General features: G+C 35.3%; 1 protein-coding gene across 15 annotated transcripts in view; it reads left to right on the top strand.

Annotated features, from left to right (window-relative positions):
• The window catches only part of DMD (dystrophin), a 2,170,621-nt gene that overhangs the window by 861,384 nt on the left and 1,288,320 nt on the right, over positions 1 to 20,917 (top strand). For all 15 annotated transcript variants that reach the window (XM_025439443.3, XM_025439430.3, XM_025439477.3 and 12 more), the window contains 4 exons: positions 4,880 to 5,050; positions 10,682 to 10,864; positions 18,112 to 18,246; positions 20,267 to 20,416. In XM_025439443.3, the coding sequence (XP_025295228.1) occupies positions 4,880 to 5,050; positions 10,682 to 10,864; positions 18,112 to 18,246; positions 20,267 to 20,416 (639 nt within the window). The remainder of the gene's footprint in view (positions 1 to 4,879; positions 5,051 to 10,681; positions 10,865 to 18,111; positions 18,247 to 20,266; positions 20,417 to 20,917) is intronic.

Here is a 20,917-nt window from a genome sequence, read left to right as displayed (position 1 = left end):
TATGGTACCAGCCTAAATATAGACACATGGACCAGTGGAAGGGAATTGAGAGCCTATAAATAAACTCTCATGTACACAGTCAACTAATATTTGACCAGGGAGTCAAATATACTCAACGAGAAAGAGAGAAGTCTCTTCAATAAATAGTATTGGAAAAAATAGATATTCTCATACCAAAGAATGCAATTAGATTCCTATCTTACACCACAAGAATTAACACAAAAAGTGTCAAACACTTAAAAGACCTGAAACCATAAAACTTTTAGAAGAAAACAGGGAGAAAGTTCTTTGATATTGGTCATGGCAATGATTTTCTTGGATGTGACACCAAGGCACAGGCAACAAAAGGAAAATTTAACATCGAACCAAAATTATATATATAGTATATATTTATATATATAAATATATTAAAGATTTTATTTATTTATTTATGAATGAAAGACACACAGAGAGAGGCAGAGACATAGGCAGAGGGAGGAGCAGGCTCCATGCAGGGAGCCCAATATGGGACTCGATCCTGGGATTCCAGGATCACACCCTGGGCTGAAGGCAGGCAATCAACCGCTGAGCCACCCAGGTGTCCCAAGCCAAAATTATAGATGTATGTCAAAAGAAACAATCAACAAAATTAAAAAACAACCTAGAGAGCGAGAGAAAATATTTTCAAACCATGTATGCGATAAGGGATTATTAGCTAAAATATATAAGGAATTTATACAACTCAATAAAACAAAGCAAAACAATATGATTTAAAAATGTGCTAAGAAACTGAATACTCTTTCCAAAGACAACATACCGATGGCCAAAAGTTACATGAAAAGATGCTCAACATCACTAATCATCAGGGAAATGCAAGTCAACGCTGCAGTGAGATATATCCTCATATCTATTAGAATAGCAGTCATCAGAAAGTGAAAGAGATAAAAAATGTTGGTGAGGATGTGGAGAAAAGGGAACCCATGTGTGGTGTTGGTGGGGATGTAAATTACTACAACACTGTGGAAAACAGTATGAAGGTTCCTCAAAAAAAATTTTAAAATAGAGCTTCCAGTAATCTGATTTGTGGGTATATTCCCAAAAGAAGTGAAATCCAAATCTCGAAGAGATAGTTGCATCTCCATGTTCATTATAGCATTATGATTCACAATAGTCAAGATATGGAAACAACCTAAGTGTACATCAATGGATGACCGGATAAAGATGTGGTATACATACATATATACATATATGTTTGTGTATATACATACGCTTATACATACATGCATATGATGGAGCATTAATCAGTAATGAGGAAAAAGGAAATCATGCAATTTGCATAAATTTGGATGGACTTTGAGGACGTTATGCTAAGTGATATAAGTCAAAAAACAAATATTGTGTGATCCTACTGAATATGTGGAATCTAAAAAAACTGAGCTATAGATTAGAGTAGTGGTGATGGTTGACAGGTCTGGGAGGTGAGGTAAATGGAAAGATTTCAGTCAAATGTTACAAACTTTCAGTTATACACAGAACAAGTTCTTGGGATCTGTACAGCATGGTGACTATAGTTAGCAATGCTGTATTATATACTTGAAAATTGCTAAGAGCATAGATCTTAAATGTTCTCATCACAAAAAGAAAAAAAATGGTAATCACGTGAGGTAATGGAGGTATTAACTAATCCTATTTTGGTAATCACTTCACAATATACATGTGTATCAAATCCCCATGTTGCACACCTTAAACTTACACAATGTTGTATGTCAGTTACACCTAAATAAAGCCAGGGTGATGGGAGAAGTGGAATGAGGAAGGGCAGTACTGAATGTTAGATTTAGAAATTCCAGAACAGGAAACATGAAGAACTTTCTGTTTTATAATCTGAGGTGTGGCCCTGGAATCTGAAACTGTGGGGGGATAGATTGGGCAATTTCATGCTAGAATGTTGGCATCACTGATAGGATAATGGTGAGCAAAAAATTGTCCAAACCTTTATATAGAAATTCTTCTAAAATATGAAACACCAAAATTTCATATCTCTGTCTGATCAGGCATAGAGCTGTGGAATGTTAAGTTTGGAAAAAACCTTGGAAATCATCTGGTCCACCTGTTAGGTTAGTGACAGAGCAGAGATAAAGAAAAACAAGTTGATGTCTCCAGGCTTACTTAAGTAAGCTAATGATTGAGTCCAGATGCCCTGATCTCAGAGCTGATGTTCTTTTCAATATATTTGTGCTGTCACCTCAGAATGACTTCCTGCCTGATTTTCCTTAAAAAAAAATCGCTCCTTATCCCTTTCTTCTGGTTTAAATAGTATCATATTTATATATAATATATTTTTATATATATATATATATTTTACTACAAGTCTTTGGCTAAGTTCCGTTAGTCATTCTAATATTATTGTCTCTTTGCCAACTGCTTGAAAAGATTACAAGAGAACATCTAAGTAGAAATTGAATAACCTGTTTACTTATGCCATTATAGGCTCATTGATTATGCAAATAGCCTTTATACTTTAATTAGTTTAACTGTTAGACATATTGTTCTGCTATGTCACAGAGAGCATTTATTTACATTTCTCAGTAGATCAGGCACTGCATTCACCAAGGAGAGTAAAGAATTTAAAGTCGTTTTAATTAAATTGTATCAGGCTTAAGATGGTTGTAAAGAATAAGGAGAATTAATATGGTTCTGCACATATTTAGTATTTGGTAAAGTACATGAAAGCTTCACTACACTAAAACTATGCATTATATATTAAGACTGTACAACTAAAACTCCATTACTTAGAAGATAGAACTCTACTTAATTTTTTTCTCTTAATTTTTTACTCTTTTAGAAAATAATTAACGTTATTGGCTTAGATTTCCTTTTTAAGGTAAAAGCGAAGCAATATATAATTATTCCAGTACCAAACTGAGATTTTTTTCCCTCAGTGGGTACAACAGGGTACTTTGTAGCAAAGGGATTAACATGCACAATTTTCTTGTAGATATTTAAAATTTTGCTAGTTTCCTGGTTAATAAGTAATACATTCATTTGTAAAAAGTATTTCAGAAATGTGTGAGGCTTTAAAAGCACAAGTCTACTCCCACTACCACACTTACTGTTTTGCAACCTGCTTTTTAAACTTAAAGTTATATACCGAACCACTTTCACTTCAGTACAAATGTATTGGTGCTACATAGTATCCCATTGTGTGCATATGTGTATCTCACAATTTAGTTAACGAATCCTCCACAAAAGCTCATTGGATCTATTTCTGATACGTGGCTTTCTTCAAAGCTGAATTCAACAGTGTTCATGCCACTTTGTATTTCTGTGGTGTTGGTTGTGATCTCTCTTCTCTCATTTGTAATTATATTTATTTGGGTTCTTTCTCTTTTTGATAAGCCTGAGTGGGGGTGTATCAATTTTATTAACCATTTCAAAGAACCAGCTCCTTGTTTCCTTGATCTGTTCTAGTGGTTTGTGGCTTTTTTGTTTGTTTGTATATATAATTTGTAATTATGTACATATTTAATTTATTTATGCTCTAATCTTTAAATTTTCCCTTCTTCTACTGACTTTAGGCTTCATTTGCTGTTCTTTTCCTAGCTCCTATAGGTGTAAGGCTAGTTTGTGTATTTGAGATTTCTCTGGCTTCTTAGGTGGGCCTCTATTGCTATGAGCTTCCCTCGTAGGACTGCCTTTGCTGCATCCCAGAGGTTTTGGACTATTTTGTTTTTATTTTCATTTGTTTCCTTGTATTTTTTATCTCTTGTTTGATTTCCTGGTTAGCCCATTCATTCTTTTTTTTTTATTGGAGTTCAATTTGCCAACATATAGCATAACACCCAGTGTTCATCCCATCAAGTGCCCCCCTCAGTGCCTGTCACCCAGTCACCCCCATCACCCGCCCACCTCCCTTTCCACCACCCCTTGTTCCTTTCCCAGTTAGGAGTCTCTCATGTTCTCTCTCCCTTTCTGATATTCCCATTCATTCTTTACTAGGATCTTCTTTAACCTCCATGTATTTGTGGTCTTTCTAAATTTTTTCTTGTGATTGACTTCAAGTTTCATAGCATTGTGGTCTGAAAAGATGCATGGTAGGGTCTCAGTCTTTTTGTTTTTGGTGAGGGCTGATTTGTGACCCAGTATGTGATCGGTTCTGGAGAATGTCCCATGAGCACTTGAAGAGAGTGTATTCTGCTGCTTTAGGATGGAATGTTATGAATATATCTGTTAAGTCCATCTGTTCCAGAATGATATTCAAAGCCATTATTCCTTTACTGATTTTCTGTTTAGATCATCTGTCCACTGCTGCATGTGGGATGTTAAAGTCCCCTACCATTATTGTGTTATTATCAATGTGAATTTCTTTATGCTTGTTATTAATTGTTTTATAAATTTCGGTGCTCCCACATTGGGGGTATAAATGTTTACAGTTTTTCCTCCAACTGTACACTGTATTTTGTGTGATACATTTTGTAAAGTAAAAGAGTAAAAATATTTAAAAAATTAAGTGGAAGAGTCAGATTCAGATTTATTAAAATTAGAAATTGTCCAATAAATTTACATATCCAATGGAAACATATTATGGAAAAGTTATTTTCTCTATTCTTTATTCACAGAAAAACATAGCTACACACAACAGCTAAATTATAGTCATGGGAGAATACGTTCATTTTATTACATATGCCAAGTAAATGGCTATATCTTATTTTAACACCTCTGTGAAATTAAGCATAACCAATAGCCATGAGTTATTTCCTCATTCATATGAACTTTTTTACATCTTGCTTCATCTTTTCTATCTGATTCTGTTATTTACAGACTGTTCAGTAATAACATAATGATAATGTTTTGTGACTTTGAATATTCATGCTTTGCTTGTTGGTTTATTTTATGGAAGGTCTATGCCAGGAAGGAAGCCTTAAAAGGAGGTTTGGATAAAACTGTAAGTCTTCAGAAAGATCTGTCAGAGATGCATGAGTGGATGACACAAGCTGAAGAAGAATACCTAGAGAGAGATTTCGAATACAAGACCCCTGATGAATTACAGACAGCAGTTGAAGAGATGAAGGTAAAATAAACCAAATACAATGAAGCAAAGAAAGAAAAAAAAAAGATGCAAATTGCTTGACACTGTGATTCTACACTCTGCTATTTCCTTGGTTTAATGGTGGAAGTTGATTTTTAATGAATTCAGCTTCAAGTTTGGTATATGTTATGGATTCTGAAACTAGGTGTTTATTAATTTTAATGCATGTGGTCAAAATATAAATATTGACAATCACCATTAGGAGCATTTTTTCCCGTGACATTATACAGTATTGAGATTGGAATCAGCTACTCACATGAGCTGTTTCTAGTGATGAAAATTCAAATGGAAAATATGCCAAGTATTAATGCAATGACAGTTGAAAATGTAGCTAACAGGCTGTGTTAGTTTGGTGTTTTAAAGGGGTTTCTGAGAATTTGGGTAACTGATGGTCTTTAATGTGAATTAAAAGGACTGAGTTTACATAGAATTTTTCTCAAACAGTAGGATAAAAAATAATACTGATATAGGACCAAGGAATCTAGCATGTAGCAAGGACTGGGAGTTAAGGCCAGAAGTAGAATCTATGCAATGACATTTCAGTATGGCCTTGGACAACTGGACAGTCAGTGTTATCTCCAATTTGTCTACACAGTGTCATTTTCTAACTTGAATATATGAACTGAGAATTGAAACTTATGTATAAGTAAATTTCCTGGCTCAGAATGGGCGTTCAAAGACCCTGTGGTAGAACCAACAGCATTGAATATATTTCATTTCAATCCATGTCATCCCATCCCAAGCTGTTCCAAGTGGATCATGTGGCTTTAGTCACATATAGAAAGTAAAATTAAAACACATAAGGAAGACTGTGTTTAAACAGGAATAGTTTTTAGGTGATTAAAAGCTGTAAATGATTCTAATCTAATAGTACTATATATCATTCATTTACTTAAGCAACAAACATTAATTGTATAGTTACTACACCCTTTTAGACACTGAATACAGTGATGAGCAAGACATAAAAACCACTTGACTTCTTAGAACCTACATTCCAGTGGAGACAGAGCGGGCAGTGAATGGAGAAACAAACTCCTTTGAGATCATGGTAATTTGCCAAAAAACTAAACCAAGAATGTGAAATAAAAACAATTAAGGCTTAGGCAGAAGTTAGGGTGGTGAAATGCTATTTTAGGAAGAGTTGACATGTAGGGTATTTGTGAGGCATTATAATCTGAGATATGAATCCTAAGAAAAAAATCAGCCTTAAACAAAAAAAAAACAAACATGGAAGTACATTGCAATCAGAGGTAAGAGCTCCTGCAAAGATCCTAAGGCAGACAAAGAGGCCTACCAGCCTGCAGGGAGTAAAGCAGGATAAGTAACCTGAAATGATTTTGAGGGGATGGGTAGATACCTGTTAACAGGGTTTTATAGGATTGGAGGAGTTCATGAAAAATGAAATGGGAAAGCCATTGGACAGTGTCAAACAAGAGACTCTAATGATTTTAAATTTGAATGGGGAGGTCACTCTTAGGAAAATTATATCATCATAGATGGTGAGAGCTATAAGATACTTTGGAAGCAAAATAGTCCACACTTTTCTTTGCTGATCTGAAAACTAAAGTCGCCAGATGGGTGAATACTTTACTCATAGTCGCAGGCTTTATCTGTGGTAGAACCAAGACTATTGGGTAGATGTTATCTCATCCCATCCCACTCCATCCCATCCCAAACTACTCCAAACTCTCCTATTTTTTCTTTCATTTTCTTTTCTTTTTTTTTTTGATTGCTATTTTTGTTATTTTAATTTATGAAGTTTTGTAATTGGTTATGAAGCAATAGGATGCTGAAAGAAGGGCTATTCATGTTTTTTCTTTTTTCTTTTCTTTTTTTTTTTAATTTATTTTTTAGAAAGGGAGACAGAACGTAAAGACTGCTAACTCTGGGAAACGAACTAGGGGTCATTTTCTTTTCTTTTTGAGTCATGTGCCACCCCCATTGCCTTTCCCCTCACACCCCAATCCCCTGGTGGCAATTTTCCTCACCTCCTCTAATATTTTGTAGCCACTGCCTCTGATCCTTAAGTAGATAATCAGCAGTGAGCTTGTGTTTAGCTGCTATACTTCTCCCATTTTTTGTGTTTGGCTCTGGCCCTCTGCTGGCCCCTTTCCCTGTCTCCCTGAGCAGTTTGCCTATCTGGCTAACCACCCAGTCAGATTCTTTTCTCTTTCCAGTGCTAGAGAACAGACTGTCTCAAATTTTGAAATTTTACATACAGTTCTTGAAATGAGTAACCCAACAATTTATTCCACGTTGATTTACTTGTTGAAATAACTAATCTAGCTACAAAATTGTTCCAGGATGAGGGTGATATTGAAAAGAGGAAATGCCCAGGCAGCCTCTGACAACAACAGTCAGGGGAGTTGACAAGAAGATCCAATTTCTTGTATTCTTTGCCTTCCAGTCACTGGAATCTCCTTAGGTCTGTTTCGCTACCCAGAGGAGAGTGATGGTACCTTGTCCAGGCTTCCACCTCTGCTCATGTTGAGAGCAAATTTATCTTTATTGTCAAAAGAGACTGGCAGACCTACTCAGACATCTCTCCCTAATTTACTCAGAGTAAAAGTAGAGACATCCTTCTGTTTCTTAACTTTTATCTCCTGTGTTTTACTTGAAAATGATTATGCTGTTTTCCTGACTTCTTTTCCCCCTGTAAACAAAACTTTTCAATTAACATGAAAGAGTTTGGTTGAGTGTTTGATAAGCATTATCTGTCTTGAAAATTCTTTTGGAGGTTGACTAAATGACTAAATGGTGAAACGTTGTATTAAACCCTCCAAAGATCTCTGAGATTTCGGTTTTAAGTGCTTTCTTCTGTCTTTATTTTGTATTAAATTTACACTATTGTAACTCTAGTGCTCACGCTTACCAGAATTATATAAATGTTCTTGCTGTTCTCATTGTTTGGGTGACAGACTAGAATTGTGATTCTCACAACTGAGTGAACATCCCAGTCACCTAGAGGACTTGTTAAAACAAAGACTTGTAGGCCCCACCCCCAGAATTGCTAATTCAATGAGTCTGGGGTGGGACCTGAGAGTTTTTATTTCTAACAGATTTTTAGGAGATGCCAGGGAACACGTTCCAAATGGTTCCAAGAAACCACACTTTGAGAACCACTGGTTTGAGATGTTGGCAATGAAAGGTGTCTGAGCATATGATAGTTAGATTCACGGAAATAATGGGAGGAAAAAATACATAAGTTCTTGTTAGTATTACGCCTAAATAATACCAATCATTTAGCTTTCTGCCTTTTCTTTCATTGGCAAATTTTATCTCCGTTTCTCCTCTGAATGTTCCCCAGCTTCCAAGCTTGTGTTTTTAAAAAAAGAATATGAAAGCTGAGAAATGGAGTAAGGAAGTGTTCTTCATCCTGCATTTTTGATAGTTGTATAGGTTGTTTGTAACTTGTATGAAATGTGATTTCATTCATTGGATCCGGTACACCATACTTCTTCATTTCGCGGAAGATTTGAGATGGGCTTAACAGAAACTATGAGAAAGAAAGGATGTAGTTTCCAGGACGACTTTCTTAAACAATTTGGAACTTAGTTTTCTGATGTCAAATATAGAGATGACAAAACACATCTCACAAGGTTTTGTTAAAGATGCAACAAAGTAGCACATATAGCATGTCTGACATAGCACACAGCAGCACGTTCTTAGTGATTAATGGTTGACAAAATTGTTTGTAAGCTAAAATTACTATAGTCAAAATATGGTTTATGTAGAAACAAAACTCAGTAATGCAAAAAAACAGATTTAAGAATTTTGAGCTAAATTTTTTAATCAATTGCATCAAAATTCATGAAGGTAATCACTTAGTATTCAAAGCAATGTGGCATTTGCCATCCTATCATATTATATACTTTTAAGGCATTATGAGAATAAATTGAAAGGCATAGGGTACTTGTCTTGAAAAATACAAAGGCACTTTATACCTGACCTTGTCCATTTTTTGCCCACCTCCCCTTGCCCTCACCATTATAATGCATATGGGACCAACTTCCCCCTGCCAGAACCTGCATTTTTTTATGTAAGGACTTTTTGTGGTTCCTGCATCCCACTTTTCCCACCTATTTGTCAGGCTTCATTACTATGAAATAACATCTCCCCAATAGCCTTCAGCCATGGATGGGAGATGATGTATCCATACCCCAATTCTATACCCTTGAGTGGGATAATCCTGAGACATGTTTTCCAAGGCTTCCCAGCAAGAGTAAACTCTAGTCACCAACACTGATTCCTGAACTTATTACATATACCCTTATAATCTCTCTTCCCTTTCCTGTCTCCATTCCCCATTCCTACACCAGTATTTGCTTTACATGACACATTTTGAAAGCTCATCTCAGGATTGGTCTTTGGAGTAACTCAAATGAAAGATATATTGTGAATGTGTGTGTGTGTGTGTGTGTGTGTGAGAGAGAGAGAGAGAGAGAGAGAGAGAGAGAGAGATGCACAAACACATCAAAAGTTAAGAAGTATAAATACCCTCCAGCTAAAGACCTCCAGCAAGATTCATATAGTTGGACAAGTTGAGTTGAGTTTAGTACTTCTGGCAGCAAGAGAGAATACATAAATGGGGAACAGTGGGTTGTATGAGTTAGAGCATATTAGAAAGAACCTGAGTTTGTGTTAGATGATTTAAGGGAGAGTTGAAGAGCTTTGCTTTGGATCGCATATTGTCAATGAGTGGGAATAACTCTGCGATTGGATATCTTAATAAATCTGTCCTAGAAGGAAGGACGACTAGAGTGGGGCTGAAGGTATAATTGATAAAGAAGCAGCAGAGACTCATATTAATGGGGACATGGAAGTATTAGGTATTTTACAGTTTGGACAGTGTTTGTGCTTTGTATATATTCTAATGTGATTATGGAGTATAGTGGTATGGTTGTCATGATCCACAATGGTAACAAAGTAGCCTTGACTGATGTTGATATTCTGTGAAACAATTTATGGTCCATGGAAGAAGACCAAAGGCATAGCTGAGTATCAGGACGGTGTCCCTCATTTCAGGGGCTTCTCTTCTCCTCTCTCCCTTGTATGTGTTCAGTTACTGAATAGAATTTTCTTTCTCAAAACATGGCCCTGGATGTAGCATTAATAAGACTTTTCTATATTAATTATCTTTTGATTTAAATAATGGTATCTGTACTAATTTCAATATTAATCATTTATTTGAGTAATTTAGAAATGATTTCAATTCTAGAATATGGGATATTTTTGTTAGTATTGAAATACTTGATTCTTGCTTGTCTCATGTATGTGTGTGCATGTATGTGTGTATATATGCATACAAACACCATGTATATGAAAGAAGGTGAGAGAGCACACCACAAATATATACCTACATGTTGACTACTTTGCCCAGCACTCTGATTAAAGAGGATCCTACATTCTGATGATAATTTTTTTTCCTTCTAACTTCAAATTTTAACTAAATCTAAATTTATGGAAGTGACTGTAATCACTATTGGATTTATTTTTTCTTAATCTCCTAACAGGGATCTTGTGGGGAAGAAAGTATGTGATATCTAGGAATGCATTTTGGAAATAAATCCATTGCCTTGCTTATCAAGTAAGAGAGCATTCTCTATTTTTCAGAGAGCTAAAGAAGAGGCCCAGCAAAAAGAAGCAAAAGTGAAACTCCTAACCGAGTCCGTCAATAGTGTCATAGCTCAGGCTCCACCTGCAGCACAAGAGGCCTTAAAAAAGGAACTTGACACTCTCACCACCAACTACCAGTGGCTCTGCACCAGGCTCAATGGCAAATGCAAGACCTTGGAAGTCAGTTGCTTTTCTTGATCTTTATTACTTATGTGTAAACTTATGATCCTATGTGAAGCATAATAATTCAAACATGATAAAACAATGATTCAGAGCAGAAACACTGCTGTAAAACTCTTAGGCCCACATTCTTCATAGAGGCACTTACAAGCTTGAGACTTTGGGCCAGTTGCTTCCATTGTATAAATCAGTTCCCTGTCTATGAAACAGACAAAAATGACCTGTCTCATAGGGTGTTGAGAATATTACATGAGCTATCCTATGTAAAGTACTTCACCTAGTGCCCACTAGATGTGAGCAGTAGTAGTTCTAAATCTTCTTGTTACCATTATTATTAGGTCGCAAAAATGTTATACATCAGTTTTCTCAAGATTTATAGAAACTAGTCTTTATTCTTTCATATATTTGAGTGTCCATAAAATCCTAAGTATCTTATCAGAAAGGTATTTTTGGCGAGGTATGTTTTATTATTATTGTCTCTACTAATCGCTCTGCACTGTAGGTTTCTTCACAAGTCATGTTGTCTAGCACTTTTAAGGGGACATTTTACATTGTATTTATGTATTATCTCAAGTACTGCTTTATCCTTTCTACATGTTTTACTCCTTAGATTATGATTATCTGAAAATAGTTGATAAAGAATTCACTTGAAAATACCATTTACTAATTAAGGATTGTGTCAAGGAGCACAAAACTTTATCTAGCACCATAAGCCAATGCTGCTAGATACTGCTTACTGGCTGGATTGTAAATTATGCACCCCCCTCCATGAACTGAGTCATCTCAATGAACATAGTTGATAAAGAATTCATATATATCCCAAACCAGTGGATAGGGAATAAAAAGGGATGGTATGACTTTATGACTTCAATACAGATAGAGAGGTTGTAAGTGTAATTGCACATGAGAAATAGAGGGATAGCTCAATAGTCTTGAAAATTCTATTAATATAAAAATAAAAGGTTCCTTTAGAAAACATATCCCAAAATCAGTTTCTGATGGACTGGCCTATCTTTTACATGAACAACATGAGCAATAGGAAGCAAAGATAATAGTGATGTAAAGAAATTGAGAACATAAGAAAATATTTAAGAGTTTCATTTAAATATTGTCAAAAAGCAATTTCCTATCTACAAAAAGTCCCTCCCTCACGTAATCTAATAGTGAATTAGTTCTGACTTGGTGGAACTTGGTGTCATCTCACCCTTTCTTTTCCATTCTTTGTTTTATTTTCTGTAGCTCCCAGCACTGATACAGCAAATTTTTTCTCTCTCTGAGTATGGCTTACACATAATGTTACATTAGCTTCAAGTGTACAGCATAGTGATTAAACAACTCTATACATTATGCTATGCTCACTACAAGTGTAGCTACCATTTGTCATCATTTGCTATTATATAAAGGCTTCCCTTTAATATTTTCTATATATCTGTCTGTCTATGGGATTCTATGTATTTATCTGAAATTTGTCTTCTAGTTCTCAAATTATCTCTTCAACTGACTATTTCTGTATAAATATACTCATCTCTATGTACAACATCTACCTATATACACATGTATATATGATTTTGTATTTTTTCAAAGACCTTATTTTCCAATTCTTAATATTTTTACTTAGTTATTTTGAAAATTTGTCTTTTTTATGTAATCTCCTGCTTTTGCATAATTAATTCTATTTCTTCCTTTTGTTAAGCAATTTAAACCTATGCCAACTGTTTTGTTGAGAAGTCTCAGTGAGTAATGAGCATGAGCAAGTTCTGGTTTTCCAATAACTATAAGCACCCATATCAAGTCTCATTTTCTGCCTAGTAGTTGGCTTCTTAATCAGTTTTGCAGTCTGTTCCCATGACTCTTCATTCACTTTTAAGTTTAAAATTTAGTCTTATTTAAATTTTGATCTCATAGTTGGTTAATATCTTCCATTAGTTTAGATTAATCTCTGGCTTCAGTGATTTATGCAAAGATGAGAGTGAGAAAAAATGATTTTTAGCATCCCCTCCTCCCACTCAGTTCCTGGATAGTGATTGTATAGTGTTGATTGAAGGGAGGATAATGAGTGGAAAATACATTCTTCACATCAATGTCCTTTTCTTTGTTGGTCACAGTGGCTATACCCTTTTATTAACATGCATGGACATCTGTGACGATGAGTATGTTGTCACCAGATTCTATAGGTTATCACCACTTAGAGGACTTGTTCTCTGTAGACTTGATGTTCTCTGTAGACTTGATGTCTGCTGGGGATCCTTATTCATATAGACTGTTACCCCACCCCACCCCCGCCCGGCAACAAAAAAGATCTATTCATTCATGGTACCTTGGAGTATTCAACAAAATTTCAGGCTGACTCTTGCCAGTAGGCTTAAACCAAATTCTCTTGAAAGTTACATCATTTAAACCCATGGTTCCATGATGCCCTGGTTTCTTATTTCCCCACCACATTTCAGCTTAGCCAGCAAGCCCTGGCAGATCCCATCTTTCAAAACTCTCACCACTCAGAAACTTGGAAGAGTTGTCTTGTTTCCTCTTTGGCCATACCAGCAGCTCAGTAGGGAATGCATGCCAACCAACTCTTTCTGAATGTACCTGTCCATTTGATGAGCGATATTATTTTAGGTCCTATAAAGAAAAGGGACCAGATGGGTTTCCCTTAAACACCACAGTAAAAAGATGAGAAAAAAATTGCATCAAGGGCACCTCACTGGTTCAGTTGTAGAGCATGCAACTCTTGATCTTGGCGTTGTAAGTTCAAGTCCCACATTGGGTGTTGAGATTACTTTAAAAGATAAAATATGTTTAAAAATTACCTCACTTTTCAGTTCTCTCTTCATATCCCCCCCACCAGCCTCCCCATTAGCCCCCTCTGTTTAAACCACAGCTTGTTAAAACATATGACTGAAGGTTTTTTTTTTTTTTTTAACAGAGAATATCAGGAACCTAGTCCTTTAGTTTCTTTTCTTTTTTTTTTTTCAAAGATCTTATTTATTTATTCATGAGAGACACAGAGAGAGAGGCAGAGGGAGAAGCAGGCTCCATGCAGGAAGCCCAAAGTGGGACTTCATCCCCAGTCACCAGGATCATGCCCTGGGCTGAAGGCGGTGCTAAACCGCTGAGCCACCCGGGCTGCCCACCCTTTAGTTTCTTTCTTTCTTTTTCTTTCTTTCTTTCTTTCTTTCTTTCTTTCTTTCTTTTCTTTTCTTTTCTTTTCTTTTCTTTTCTTTTCTTTTCTTTTCTTTTCTTTTCTTTTCTTTTTCTTTTCTTTTCTTTTATAAATTTATTTTTTATTGGTGTTCAATTTGCCAACATATAGAATAACACCCAGTGCTCATCCCATCAAGTGCCCCCCTCAGTGCCTGTCACCCAGTCACCCCCACACCCCGCCCACCTCCCCTTCCACCACCCCTAGTTCGTTTCCCCAAGTTAGGAGTCTCTCAGGTTCTGTCTCCCTCTCTGACATTTCCCACTTATTTTTTCTCCTTTCCCCTTTATTCCCTTTCACTATTTTTTATATTCCCCAAATGAATATTTCTTAAGTATGAACTCTAGTTGCCTGTCTCAAGAAAGAAGATCTTACTGGCAACTTTTAATACCAGGCTAAAGTTATTTATTATAAAATTTCTTACAGTTGTGTCATCTTTAGATTATAAGTTGCAAATTTTACCATTCATTAAAACTACTCACTGCCTCAAATGGCAGCAAATTTCCAAACATGGATTATATTTTTTTTTTGGTTTTGAGCTCACTTGTAGTCAGAATTGTTTTTTACTGGAAATCCTTTCTGCTCTGGGCTGCCAGAGGATCCTTACGAGTATTTTTTTTTTTTTAATGTTCCTACCAGAGTTCTAGAAATGTTATGTTCTACTCTCTTGTGTAATATAAACTTAGATTTCAGTTTCTTTGGGTGAATCCTTATTTCTCAACTAAAATCCAAATGATTCTCATCTTCTTTGCTAATCCCTTTTACTCCAGTGGGTGGGGATTTTATTTTTTATTTATTTTTATTTTATTTTATTTTATTTTTTATTTTTTATTTTTTATTTATTTATTTTATTTTATTTATTTTATTTTATTTTATTTTATTATTTATTTTATTTTATTTATTTATTTATTTTTAATTTTTGGGGTGGGGATTTTATAATTTTGTTTCCAGGATCAGTAGCACACAGCTTTATGCTCTTACATTTCCCTGGAATATGTGAGACCAGTGCCCCTTTTCTCATCCCAAGTTAGTGTCGAATACCCTAGCTTTTATATAATATACTGTGTTCTGATATGCCAGTATTTTGTTAAACTTGGCCTCCCAACCTCTGCATGCACTTGACTTCCCTCTTTGTTTCTGCTATGGGAGGATTTTCATATTTCACAGAGCAGCCATGAACTTAAATGTTTTCCTTAATATTTTACCCAGCATTTCAGTATCATGAAAGCAGGGGGTGGGGGAGATAACCACATAAGCTCCATTTACCATTTTAAATGGAAGTTTCCTTTTTCATTTGTAATTTCTTCAAAGCCACTGTGAATTCTGTGATTTCCAAGTGTTAAGCTTAACAGTTATTCTGAGTGGCTTTTAGCTCCAATTTAGGCTGCAAGACTACATTTTATTTTGCAAAGGTGACTTGTAAAGCCAGTACATTCAGCCTCTCCAGCTGTGTCCTTCAGATGCGTTTGGGACAGAAGAGGCCATCCATCTTGATGGTTAAATCAGCAAGGTAGTTCATTACCTCAATCTGCACCAAAGTTAATAAGACACATTACCAATCACATCTCCTTATTTTCAAAGCTCTAAAGTACCCTCGGGTATTTAAGGAGATATTTATATTTTCCCACTGGGATCTTTGCCCAGAAGTAAGACAGTCTGTAGTCCAGCAGGAGCTGGAAATGACCCAGATTTAAGATTTCTATCACTTTTTAAAGCAAAATACATAATTTCACTTTCTGTAATAAACTGTACATAAAATACCAAGCAAGTCTTTGTATGTGGTGATACAGGTTAGACTGCCACTTTTCATCAAGTAGAGAGGGAATGTCCTTCATCATTTGCAAGGGGTATAAGCAAAGTGAAAATATGGGAAATCTGATCGAATTTTTGGTTTCTCCTAAAATAAAACTTCCTTCTTTGGCTTTATTTTTGGTGGCGCCGAGGTGGTAGTTGCAGGGAGTAGTGGTTGTACTACGGTATTTATAGGTTTGTCCAATATTTGCAATCTCAAATCTAATGGAAAATGATCATTTTTGTATTCTTGTCCTCTACTGCATCTTCTTGCTTTTTACCCAATAGACATAACCATAATCCAGGAATTCACCTTTACTATTTCTTTGCCTTAAAAATGTTTTATCACACTCATATGAACACCTAAATAATGTGTTGCTCAATTTTGCTTGTTTCAAGAATTACAAAAAAAATCATATCCTATAATATTTATTTTCTAGGATGTGCCCATTTTGCCTGACATTTTTGTGTCTGAGACTCATCCATGTTGTTCTGTGTAATGAAATTTTCATTTTTACTTCTGTATTCTCTGTTCAAATGTGTACAATGTATTTATACATTCTCCTGTTAGCAGACATAAGATTGTTTTCCAAATTTTGGTTATTACAAAAAGTGCTGAAATGAACAACCTCTGAACTGTCTTTGTTGTCCACACAAAGGAATTTCTCTGGGGATATGTATGTAAAAGTGAAGTGGCTGGATTGTCGGGTATGTGAATATTCACCTGACTAAGAATGAGAGATTGTTTTCCAGAATGGCCATTCTAATATTACCAACCAGCAATAAATACAAGTTTTCGTTAATGTGTATCTTCTCTTACACTTACAGCTGTCAGATTTCTCATTTCTGTTGGTCAACGTGGTATAAATATCGTGTTGTAATCTTCACTTACATTCCCCTGACTGCTAATGGGGTTGAACATATTTTCATATATTTTTTTGATATGCATATATATCTTTTTCTTTGAAATGCTGGTTTAGGTTTTCCTTTCATTTTCTGTTGGGAAGTCTCTTCACCTTTTAATTGACTTGATGGCATTCCGTTCTTACTCATCTGTTACAAATTTTGCAATTGTTTACTTCAAGTTTGAGGCTGGTTTTCAATTTCTTTATGGTGCCTTTTGATAAATAGAAGAGTTTAATTCTATTGTAATCAAATGCATTCTTTTTTTGTTTTGTTTTTTGTTTTGTTTATTTTTATAAAATGTCTTATTTAAGATATCCTTTTCCATTCCAAGGTTATAAAACACTCTTCTGTATTTTCTGGTTGCGGTCTTAAAGTTTTGCTTTATTTTGTGTATTACAGTAATCATTTTTCAATACATATCAAATAGCATCCTTGAAATAGTTATTAGTTATATACTCCTCTTAATACACTTCAAGGAAATAATTTGAAATAATGGGGAAATCCATATTCATATTGATGTTCACTACATTTATAATAGTGAACAAAACGAAAAATAGTCTAACTACCCAATAAGTTTTGATTATTAAGAAAACAAAAATACAGCCACTTAAACTTTAGGTTTTCATTAAATATATGTGTTCTGAGTAATGCAGAAAAATTGTATGATGTAAGATTTAGTGAAAAGGGCACTGGAGCTAAATCTGTACTTTAATGTTAGCTATCAAATTACATATGGAATGAAGTTTATTTTTCTAAGTTTTTTTATTTATTTATTCATGAGAGACACAGAGAGAGAGAAAGAGAGGCAGAGACACAGACAGAGAGAGAAGCAGGCTCCACACAGGGAGCCTGATGTGGGACTCGATCCTAGGTTTCCAGGATCAGGCCCTGAGCTGAAGGCGACACTAAAATGCTGAGCCACCAGGGCTGCCCTGAAAGGAAGGAAGTTTAAAGGAACTCACAGAAAAGTGGTCATGGATAATGTTTTGAGATGTTATATATATATATATATATATATATATATATATATATATATGCATTTTGCATTTTTATGTATGCTTTTATTTTTTATTTTCTAGACTATAATGTTGATGCATTTTTATTTAAAACAGTAAAATCCCTGACTCTTTAATTAATTTTTGTCATAAAATATTTCCTTGATGATTAGTAATTATAAACATAATAGCTGATCAACATGACTAGTTGCATTTTTAAATATCTACTGCAAAGGAAAGGTGAGCAATATAAAATAAACCTGTTCTATTTTCAAAGCTTTAAAAATGAAAATTCCAAAAGCTCACAGTCACTTCTCCATCACACATTTCATCTGTGATATGTATTTCTTTCTTAGGAAGTTTGGGCGTGCTGGCATGAGTTATTGTCCTACTTGGAGAAGGCAAACAAGTGGCTAAGTGAAGTAGAAGTCAAGCTTAAAACCACTGAAAATATTTCTGGGGGAGCTGAGGAAATCGCCGAGGTGCTTGATGTAAGTTGTGAATTAATCAAAATGATAATAATTCATATGCAGTGGACACCCAGGACCAAGTAGAAGAGAACTGCAAAGGAAACAGTACAGATAGTGTAGTAGCTTTGCCTTCCTTGACACTGGTTATTTGGATGAAGCCTTTGTTTCTTCTGTAAACCTTTCAGCCTCAAGGTTTTGAAGAAGATTTAAATAACCTTTTCCAGAGGACATCTGCTTTTTCTTTTCTTTTCTTTTCTTTTTTAAAAGATTTTATTTATTTATTCATGAGAGATACATACACACAGAGAGAGAGAGAGAGAGAGAGAGACAAGCAGAGGCAGAAGGAGGAGAAGCAGGCTCCATGCAGGAGCCCCATGCGGGACTCGATCCTGGAACTCTGGGATCACATCCTGAGCCGAAGACAGATGCTCAACCACTGAGTCACCCAGGCATCCTTGCCTTTTTCTGTGTTATAAAGTTCTATGTTGACACTTTTCTTTACCTCTCTAAATCTACCACAGACCCACACAGACTGCAAATGTACTGTTTTGCTCCATCAGAGTAGAGCTAAACAGGATGGTCATATAAAACATTATTTCCGGGATCCCTGGGTGGCGCAGCTGGTTTGGCGCCTGCCTTTGGCCCAGGGCGCGATCCTGGAGACCCGGGATCGAATCCCACGTCGGGCTCCTGGTGCGTGGAGCCTGCTTCTCCCTCTGCCTGTCTCTGCCTCTCTCTCTCTCACTGTGTGCCTATCATAAATAAATAAAAATTAAAAAAATAATAAAACATTATTTCCAGTTTAAAAGCTACATTTGTTGAACTGAAACCTACTTTTAAGTTATTTAAAAGCATGCATTTAAACCTTACAAAATGTCATGAAGTATTAAATGCACATGCTCTGATGTTAGGAATATGTCTTTAAAATGTTCATACATTTTAGTACTACAGAATGTTAGTACATTTTCAAGTTTTATCTTGAAGACATTTAAAAAGTAAAATTTGAAGGAATTGGCAGGTATAAATGTTGATTTATGTGAACTTCTAATAATAGTCATTTCCTTTCTATGCATTTTATTGTACTTTTGGCTAACCCATTATGTATAATGAATACGTAGTTTTGCCATATATATTGTATATAGGGTCATTTGCAATGCAACCCCTGTGTAAATGGGCTGTAATAAGGTATATAAATTAAGATGTGAACAAAAGGTAAAAGATTTCTTTTGATAGTATTGCAATTCTAGAATGTTACATCAGAAACCTAAACATCATATATCTAACTTCCTTATTGTAAAACCTGAAGAGGTATCAAAGAACAATGAGACTAGTCTCAAGTGGACTGTGATATTGGCCTTGTGCTAATCAGAGGTGTTAACTGACCAAGTATTCCTTGTGAATCAGCAATGTGATGCATCTTCCAAGAAAAGATGAAGCACATGCAGTACATTAGTAGGATGGTGGCCAGAACAAAGGCCTATTAAATGATTGGATTAAAGGACTTCATTCTCATCTTTTATCATTTTTCCATCCAAAAAATGGCTGTTCCACTTAAAATCTCTGTGTGTGTGTGTGTGTGTGTGTATGTGTGTAAAAAGTATGAAGGGCAAAGGAATTTCTTCTGGAGGTTGTACTTTAAAAAAAAAAAATTTGGGAAGGGAAACTCTGCTCTTGAACTTCTACCTCTGTATATTGTTCGGAATCATGTTACTTAGCCATCACTAGCTATAAGAGAAGTGAAGAAATTGAGTATTTTACCTTCCCAGGTTTAAGACTAGAGGACATCAAAGAAAAAGGTGGCTGTGGATAATTTTTAAAGTGCCCCAGTCCGCCATCCTGCCACAAGCTCATGAAGATATAAATGCACAAATATTATATTTTTTAAGTAACGATGGTCTTTCCTGTTTTATCACCCCAATTAGGTATTGTTTTAAATTGTTTTTTAAATTAATGGTATGTAAATAGGAAGATACTGAGCATTTGTTCATTCAGTATATTTAGGAAAAGAAGGGAAATAGTAATTATTACAAATGTGTTTCAGTCGCTTGAAAATTTGATGCAACATTCAGAGGATAACCCGAATCAGATTCGCATATTGGCACAGACCTTGACAGATGGTGGAGTCATGGATGAACTGATCAATGAGGAGCTTGAGACATTTAATTCTCGTTGGAGAGAACTCCATGAAGAGGTATGATGATAAGAGTGAAAAATCTGTTGAAATGATTTGCATAAATATCTAGCAAATGCTTTTAGGCCTCTCAGATAAAATGAAGAATACTTTAAATATTAGCTTGGCTTCCAGGTTTTAAAAATTGTTACAAGCCTCATAAGGGTAAAAATTATTTGTATGTGTCTTCTAATATTTTACCTTACAAAAACATTATAAAAAGGTGGATTTTGCCAGGAAACCAAGACATACCAAATATAGTAATGTGCTCAGGTCCACAAACAGTAGTTAATCTTGTATTCAAAAGTCAGATCTTAAAAAAAACGAAAAAAAAAACAAAAGTCAGATCTTATCTGACTACAGAATTCTTTTCCCTACACAAGATATCTAGATGTCTAGATATCCTCATCTCTTTCTCCCTCTCCCCCTGTCCTTCTCAACACATGCACACACATGTTATGGTCATGTGTAACCTGTCAGTAATATGTGTGATTTTATTAGTACCCTAGATATTGTTTATTC

The sequence above is a fragment of the Canis lupus genome, chromosome X, assembly GCF_003254725.2.
Source record: "Canis lupus dingo isolate Sandy chromosome X, ASM325472v2, whole genome shotgun sequence".
Taxonomy (NCBI): Eukaryota; Metazoa; Chordata; class Mammalia; order Carnivora; family Canidae; genus Canis; species Canis lupus.
This window is presented reverse-complemented; position numbering and strand designations above follow the sequence as displayed.